The 8,753-nt window shown below is 41.4% G+C and overlaps 2 protein-coding genes across 5 annotated transcripts in view; both read right to left on the bottom strand.

Annotated features, from left to right (window-relative positions):
* Positions 1-8,594, bottom strand: part of zgc:112977 — a 17,423-nt gene extending 8,829 nt beyond the window's left edge. The window contains exon 1 of the mRNA XM_073936512.1: positions 8,430-8,594. The gene's annotated coding sequence lies outside the window, so the exon portion shown is untranslated. The remainder of the gene's footprint in view (positions 1-8,429) is intronic.
* LOC137487233 (uncharacterized) overlaps positions 1-8,594 on the bottom strand; it is a 9,681-nt gene extending 1,087 nt beyond the window's left edge. For 3 of the 4 annotated variants that reach the window (XR_012397592.1, XR_012397593.1, XM_017353101.4), the window contains exons 1-4: positions 8,568-8,594; positions 7,948-8,104; positions 5,019-5,363; positions 1-2,098 (exon numbers count right to left, since the gene is read on the bottom strand). The exon at positions 1-2,098 is cut by the window's left edge. Coding sequence is in view for 1 of the 4 variants with exons in the window: in XM_017353101.4 (XP_017208590.1) it covers positions 1,098-2,098; positions 5,019-5,363; positions 7,948-8,002 (1,401 nt within the window). In the remaining 3 variants the exon portion in view is untranslated. The remainder of the gene's footprint in view (positions 2,099-5,018; positions 5,364-7,947; positions 8,105-8,567) is intronic. The other variant, XR_012397594.1, reaches the window with a different exon arrangement.
* Positions 8,595-8,753: the final 159 nt, after the last annotated feature.

Below are 8,753 nucleotides of genomic sequence, written 5' to 3'. Positions count from 1 at the left end.
TTTAGCTCCAACCCTAATCAAACACACCAGAAGCAGCTAATCAAGCTCTTACTAGATATACTAGAAACTTTTTGGAGGGTGTGTTGAAGCAAGTTGGAACTAAACTCTTCAGGAAACCGACCCTTCAGGACCAATTTTGGACACCCCTGCCCTACACCTTCAATATAAAGAGAATTGGGACACCACAACTCCTTCAGGTGGACGTGCAAAACGAGGGGTAGGGTTAAGAGGTAGAATTGGGATTAGGCCTAACATGTTCATGCATCAAGCCATGATTTGTATCGATCAGGTGTGTCCAAACTCGGTCCTGGAGGGCCAGTGTCCCTTACCAAACACACCTAAAGCAGCTAATCAAGCTCTTACTAGACACCTTTCTGGAAGGTGTGTTGAAGCAAGTTGGAGCTAAGCTCATCAGGTCACCGGCCCTCCAGGATCGAGTTTGGACACCCCTGCCCTATGCCTTAAAGATAAAAAGAATTGGGACACCCCAACCCCTTCAGGTGGACGTGCAAAACGAGGCGTAGGGGGAAGGGGTAGGGTTAAGGGGTAGAATTGGAATTGGGCCTAACATGTTCATGCATCAGGTCTTTATTTGTATCAATCAGGGGTGTCCAAACTCTGCCCTGGAGGGCCGGTGTCCTAGAGAGTTTAGCTCCAACCCTAATCAAACACACCTGAAGCAGCTAATCAAGCTCTTAAAAGAAACTTTCTGGAAGGTGTGTTGAAGCAAGTTGGACACCGGCCCTCTACATCACCCTTGATATAGATAAAGAAAACAAGGTGAAACAACATTTGCAAATTGTTGCTATTTCATATATGATGCTCAAGGGAGTTTCTGTAATTCTCGTTATTCACAGTAAGTGTGCGAGCAGTTGATATGCTGCATTCCAGACTACTCAAATTGGGAGTTTACCTACTTCCTAGTTGGAAATAACATCTAGGATGCTGCTAGAAGGTGGACATCTGACTTGTGTTGGATCGTCAGATCTGACTCTGAAATTGCTGCATTGGTCACATTGGGTGGTTTCTTTCAATTGTAGACCTTCATGTGTTTAAAAAGTTCTGATAACTCTATGAAACTCCTCCCACACTATGTACTATGTGTACGATTTCTCTCCAGTGTGAGTCCTCTCATGTGCTTTCAGGTATTCTAAACGACCGAAGCCCTTGTCGCAGTCTGAACATTTGTATGGTTTCACTCCAGTGTGAATCACATGGTGTCTTTTCAAGTCTCCAGCTCTAACGAAAGTCTTCTTGCATGCAAAGCACACAAACTCTCTCAGCCCAGTGTGGATCTTCTCATGCGCTCTTAAATGTGACCGATGTGTGAAACTCTTCCCGCACTCAGAGCATGGATAAGGCTTCTCGTTTGTATGAAACCTAAGATGGCTCCTCAGCTCTGAAGGCCTCAAAAATGTTTTGCCGCACTGATCACATTGGTGCGGTTTCTCTCCAGTGTGGATCAGCATGTGTTGATTGAGGTGTGATGATTGACTGAAACTATTCCCACACTGATCACACGTGAATGGTTTCTCTCCAGTGTGGATCCTCTCATGTACCTTCAGATGTCCTGGATAATTGAATGTCTTGTCGCAGTGTGAACACTTGTACGGTTTCTCTATAATGTGCATCCTCTGGTGTCGTTTCAATTCTGTAGCTGTAGTAAAAGTCTTCTCACACTCGCAAACAAACTCTTGCATACCAGTTTGGATCTGCTGATGTCCTTTAAAATCATATTGAGCTGTAAAACTTTCAGTGCAAGAATAAAGCTTCTCCTTCGTATGAACTCTAAGATGGACCTTAAGCTTTGAAGCCCTCAAAAATGTTTTGCCGCATTGATCACACTTGTGTGGTCTCTCTCCAGTGTGGATCTTCATATGTTGATTAAGGTTTGATAATTGTCCAAAACTCTTCCCGCATTGACTGCATGTGTACGGTTTCTCTCCAGTGTGAGTCCTCTCATGTAGCTTTAAACTTTGTTTATTTGCGTAACTCTTTCCACAAACAGAGCATGAATGTTGCTTCTTTGTTTGAACGCTTCGATTGACCTTCTTGGCTTTGCTCAGTTCTGCACTCACCCCCTCCTTCACAAGCAGATCTGAAAAGGAAAAAATATATATTAACAGATAGTGGATAAAGCATGGACATCCTTAAGGGATTAGTTCTACTAAAACTTCTCGAGGAACAAAAATTAGGGTTAAAATCGTGCAGTGTGAACCTTGTTGCAGGTGTTTTTTTTAATTTAATCCTTAGTTTTTTTCCCCTGCCAAATGAATCTAGACAGGGTCTTATTCAATTCTGACCAATGTGTTTGGGATATTTCTATAAGGAGACTTTGTAATAAATAAAGATAGAGGAAGGACGTGCAATCTTAATGCGTCAATTCTTTGACTGAAGCTCAGGAAAGAAATGGCATTTCATCTGTGTATAAAGTTTTTACATTTATTAGTAGAGGATCATAATTTACTTTGGCTAATGTTGACATTTCTTTTGTTCTTTGCTTGAATTTCAAAATATTTCAATGATTTCTTTTCCCATTTCAGATTAAATTTGACTTTAATAGTTAATGGAGGCGATGCGGTGGCGCAGTTGGTAGCACGTTCGCCTCACAGCAAGAAGGTCGCCTCCGGGTGCTCCCGTTTCCCCCACAAGTCCAAAGACATATGGTACAGGTGAATTGGGTAAGCTAAAATTGACCGTAGTGTGTGTGTGAAAATGATTGTGTATGGATTAAGGGTGTCACGATCCTCCAAATCCTCAACTTGATTACATTTTCGATTCTAAAGTCACGATTCGATTCAATTTTCGATTATGAATAATTAATTAACTAATAACGAATTAATTATTGGTAGCCTACCGTTTAAACTACCTGACCTGCGTGATCTTTGTTTTACCCATAAACAAATCATACAGTAAATGAATAAAGGTAAGTTACACAAATAATTACCACCTGTCAATCACTTTTTTCTGCGGGACTCGTGAATAGGCAGTGATCTGTGACGATATAATGGCGTCGATAAAAAAGACGCACAACCAACAGGAACCAGCCAACAGTATCTGAGGTGTTCGCTAAAATGACAAAGTACTAGTGTGAAAGTGCTAAAATGCTACACGCCACTGTGGATGTGGATCGTTGTCGTTCTAAAATGCCATTTAAAAACAAAGACATATTAGTGTAAACAGGGCCTGAGTGTGTATTTTTCGCGAGCAGATTTGCAACGGGTGCGGGGCGGAGAATCGCGATGCGCCCATCGTCTATCATCCCAACCGTAATACGTACAATACAGAGCTTGCAAACTGTTTTTTTTGTCGACAACACGAACGCTGTCAACATAACTCACTGGAAATCCAAAATGCTTCCACACCGGCGACTTCATTGAAGGAGGAGAGGGTTTAAGCTCTGTCGACGGGTCTCCTGCGTCTGCAGTTTAACAAGCACTTCAACAAGCCTGTTATTTTCCCGCTTGCCAAGCCAAGCTGACGTGACATGGGGGCGTGGCAGCATCGACGATTCTATTTTTTGATTCGATAACCGAAGTTGAGCATAAATTTCGATTGAAATCGTGACACCCTTAGTATGGATGTTTCCCAGTGATGGGTTGCAGTTGGAAGGGCATCCACTGCATAAAAACATAAGTTGGCGGTTCATTCCACTGTGGCGACCCCAGATTAATAAGGGACTAATCCAAAAAGAAAATGAATAAATGAGTTACTGGGGGTGTATATTTCAAAGATAGGGTCTGTGTTTTTTGTATGTTTCATTTATAACCTGCATAGGAACCAAATTTCTCCAGTAAATTCATCAGTTCGGGAAGTGAAGTTGTGGGTGTGCTTAAATAAATCAAAATATTATCTGCATCCTTGTCGCAAGTGTAACGCCAACACAGTAATCAGCATCTTTAAGCTCCTAAATTCAAGTGCTATTTTGGGAATTCCACCTGGATTTTGCCTAACCCAAACTCAAAAACCTCCCAAATCCACATGCAGAGGTGTACATGCAGAAGTTTGGTTTCAACTGTATGTGTTAGCGCAAGCAAAAGCAAGCAGCTGAATACTAAATGAAAGTAAGCTAATGTCAAACCCTAAAAGTAAGTGAACAGTTAGCAGAGAAAACACAAGCTGATCAGGGTCGAACTGCACTAAACCGAACTACTCAGTGGAAACGAGGCTTTAGACTTCACGGATGATATAGAAACACAAACAGCTCATCACAATCCAAAGACAAAGGAAAACATGAAAATGCATCCTACTTCGTATTTTATCATCATGTATATGTTATCATTTCCACAATTATGCTAAGTAAGGGTGCTTTCACACCTGTGAATGGATTCAGTTGTTCCGAAACAGAGATTACAATTGTTACATTGTTGCTCTTTGCTCTTGGAGCGGTTCGCTTTCACACTGCAAAGTTTCTAATCGGACCAAAAGAGCTAAAACAAGTCACGTGTGAGTAAACTCTCCTCACATTGGTCAGAGTGTCAGGGTTTATTTAGCAGCGTCCCGCTCAGCTGTCAGGAGAGGTGGTGGTTTGGTGGTTATTGACAGGGTGCGCGCGCGACGTGTCTGAGGAGAGACGCGGTGGGGAGGTGTGAGAAGGGTGCGCAACGATGCTTATTTGAGGACCGGGAGGGAGACGCGAGATTACCGGGAGATCATCACTCGTTTGCGGGCATCCGGAGACTCGTGAAACTTCCCGCCATACTCATAATTCTCTCTTCATATAGCCGTAAGCCTATTACATATCCATAAAACACTGTGATATAACCGCGCTCGGATCGTGTAGCTTTCTCACTGTAATCGAACCGCTCCAGGGTTCGTTTCAATCGAGCCGAGACCACCTCATTCAAGCGATCTCGGAGCGATTACTTTGGCGCGGAACAGATCGCGATTGCCCAGTTCACATATGCCAAACGAACCGCGCAAACTGGGCAAACGAGACACGTTCCGAAACAAAAGTGTAGGTGTAAAAGCACCCTTACACAACCTGTAATGGCTGGATCTGTAGACGCTCTACTCACTGTGATTGTTTTTTCGGTGTTTTTGTAAGGAAGATGAATCCGTGAAACTCTTCCCACAATCAGTGCAGCGATGCGGTCTCTCTCCGTTGTGAATCCTCTCGTGTGTTTTCAGTTGTCCTGAATAGCTGAATCTCTTGTCGCAGTGTGAACACTGGTAAGGTTTCTCTCCGGTGTGGATCCTCATGTGAATCTTGAGTGTGTATGTGTACTTGAAACTCTTTCCACACTGAGCGCAGATGAAACCAGTGCAGATGAAATCAGTCTGTGACCGAGTTTCTTCTTCACTCTTAACATGTTTCTCCTCATCTTCACTCAGTTCTTTGCTCTCCTCCTTCACAATCACATCTGAAAAGTAAGTAAACAAGTTCATTTTAAGAGGCGAGTCTTCAACAGTTTACCAAAAGCAGACGACGCAAGGCTCAACAGTGCAAGCATTTCACTTGCATTGTAAGATACACTGTAGTGACAAAAGCTGCACAATTTGTGAATAAAAAAGATGAATGTTAAATCATAATTTACAAACGGTAGTACAGTTCAAATAGTTGCTCAGTTATTCACTGCTGTGATTAAAAGACCAAAGCTGCGTCCCAAATGGCACACTATGCACTCATGCACTATGTACTTATGCACTTACACACTCAACAGGATAGTATATGTATGTAGTGTCGTCCCAAATGGCACACTAATGGTTTTTTACTAAGGGGAAATTCAAACTGTTTCCCTGATGACGTTTGCCAAAACAGTGAAATAACGACCGAATGATCAAATAATACCTGCCGTGAGTATAACCGCATTCACCATCAGGAGGCGCTATAATCACTATATCGCTATAATAGGAGAATTTTGCTTTCACCATCCAAAATAAATAAAGTTATCCAACATGTGCGCCCGATAGCTCCGCCCCTTCCGCTACGTAAGCAAACCTGCGGTCGTTGAGTGCGTGAAGTGTCCATCAGTACACACTTCATTTTAGCAGCTGAATGAGTGCATCATCCGGGTAATTAAAGTGCACTTATTATTTTTAGAGCTTGCACTATTTATACTACAAAATGGCGTAGAATAGTGCATAAGTATGCGATTTGGGACGCAGCACATGACTCCTTGTGTCAGTGTGAGTCTGAACAGCCACACTGCATTGGGTCGCATCGCAGCCCTAATCCACCCCCCAAAATTGTAAACCAAGTGGAAACACTGGAATTGATGTTTAGATGTGCACTGAAAATAATCTGCATGCCAATAGTCTGTTATCATCATAGCGCCCCCTTCTGGCAGGTGGAGGTTTTTCACATATCAGTGATTTTGCTGTGTTAATCCTGAAGGAGTCGGAGTTCTACCTTCCAATCCATCAACATTTATTCAGCGTTTATCCTTTTTATTAAATATCATGTTTCTCATCTCTTTGAATATATATTTAATTGATTATCTGAATGAGTATTTAACTTGAATTGATTTGACTAATGAATAAGTTAAACTGCTTACTGTTCTGTGTCCTTGTTTCTCTTTTTGCCTGTCTATTTTAACTTTGTTTTCAGGAGACACACAAACCAGGTCATAGGTCATGGAGACCTCTCTCTCTCTCTCTCCATCTGTTCCTATGACTGGAAGTCCAATACAGAGGAGAAGAAGACAGCTGTTTTATTGTCCTGATATTGCCTATAATATTATAGCTGTTTGATTGATCTGTTTTTGAGTATAATTAATAGTAATGTAATTCCTTTTTGTGTGGAGATAGACTGTGTGTAGCCAAGATATTGCAGCAGACTGTTGATGGAAACAGTCTTGAACCAGCCTGATAACACAGCTGAACGTACAAGAAACATCCTTGAGTCCTTAACACAGATGGTCGTTTGTGTCTATTGTGTTCCTGGTTTAGCTTTTTACAGGTCGGAGATCAGCTCCTAATAACTTAAGGCGACCTCACCTCTAGGCATCAGGTCGCCATCCATATCTGGAGACAGATACAATGCTTTCTTTGACGCACGCATTAAGGCCGTCCATATCTGGAAGTAGATACCATGTTTCTTTGACGCATGTATTTAGAATTGTCTATTTCTGTTGTAACCAATGAGAACTGTTCACCTGGATCCCACCCTTTCTGGACTTGTTTAAAGAGTATAATTGTTCGATTGTTGAAACTGTAAGTCATATCGGCCTGCGAGCTTATCCGAGTGTGAAGCCCTTCTGCCATAGAACTGCAAGCTATCTTCACTAAATTTTTAATTTTTAATTGCATCTTCGACTCTGAGTCTTCTCTTCATCTGACACACCAGACTTTTATTCAAACCTCCCAACATTTCTATATTTACATCTTTAATGTATATTTACCATTCATTCAGTTCTTTTTGTCTTATGTATCCAGGATCGCCACAGCAGAATGAACCACCAACTTATCCAGCATATGTTTTACACAGCGGATGCCCTTCCAGCCACAACCCAGAACTGGGAAACACCTATACACTCATATTCACACACTAAGGGCAATTTAGTTAATCAGTTCCCCTATGGCGCAGGACTGTGGGGGAAACCGGAGCACCTGGAGGAAACCAACACAGGGACAATATGCAAACTCCACACAGAAGTGCCAACTGAGCCAGCCGGGACTTGATCAAGCGACTTTCTTATATTGCCCATTGTTCTCGGTCATTATAAGGCCACCACCCCGCCTGCATGTGATGTCCCTCTCAACACTGCCTTCAGCATTAAATGTTATTATTATTGGACATTTGATTAGAATTACTGTGCTCATATCAACAACCGTGTTAGTGATTCTAAATTGAAATGAACATTGACATATGTCCAAAATAGATGATGGGTTTTGCTGCTGATGATGAAAGAGAGTACTAAATTAAGGGTGGCCAGATGTGTGTGTGTGTGATTAAATATACTGTTCTTCATCCTCGTTATTGAAGAGTAATGAATAAACACAAACCTATTAGTTCTTCAGTGTCTTCCTGTTTAATTCTGCAGGGTTCTGGATCACTCATCTTCTCACTGTCCTTCACTTTCACTTCTTCCTGATAGTCTGATGGGAATATTCCAGTATTTATAGCTTCAATGCAGGTGGAGCGTCATTGATTGTGGCAGAGCTTCAAGAGAATAAACAGATTTGCTTAATTTACACTCATTTATTAAATAAATGTTGTATCTAAATATCTTATAGATACTAAATATATATCTTGTAGATAATTAAATAGCTGATTACTCAAGTCTGTTATGGATGTGAATACAACAGTATAATGAATGGATTAAAAAGATCTCTCAAGGAAAATATTTCAGCAGCTTTGATAATATTGATAAGCTGTCACACAATAAACAGCAGATCAGCTCATTTTATACTGAGGATACGTCTCTAAACGTAACAATTACGTAGAAAAAAAGATCTTATGCTTTCCTCTCAGAGCTCCTCTCTGCCTGCTGTATTGTTTTGGTCAGCAGACACACAGATAGAGGTGAACTCAAAGCAGAAACTAGTCGCAGATTGTCGGTTTAATAAACTGTAAAGTGTGTTTTATTGTTGTGTAAACACGAGAAAAAGCGTCAACGACTCACCTCAGCTCTGAAGACTCGACGCTGAATGAACGCGTCGGTGCTGACGTCATCACGGCGAGGCGGGAGAAACGTAGGGTCGTCAAAAGCAAAAAAAATAAATTAAATAAAATAATAAAATAAAGTAAAAAAGGAGGTCAAAAGCGTTAATTTTTCTGGATCAAGTTTTCTGATTGCATTCAATGAAAG

Source organism: Danio rerio, chromosome 22, assembly GCF_049306965.1.
Source record: "Danio rerio strain Tuebingen ecotype United States chromosome 22, GRCz12tu, whole genome shotgun sequence".
Lineage (NCBI taxonomy): Eukaryota > Metazoa > Chordata > Actinopteri > Cypriniformes > Danionidae > Danio > Danio rerio.
The sequence above is the reverse complement of the archived record's forward strand: the minus strand, read 5'-3'. Positions and strand labels throughout refer to the sequence as shown.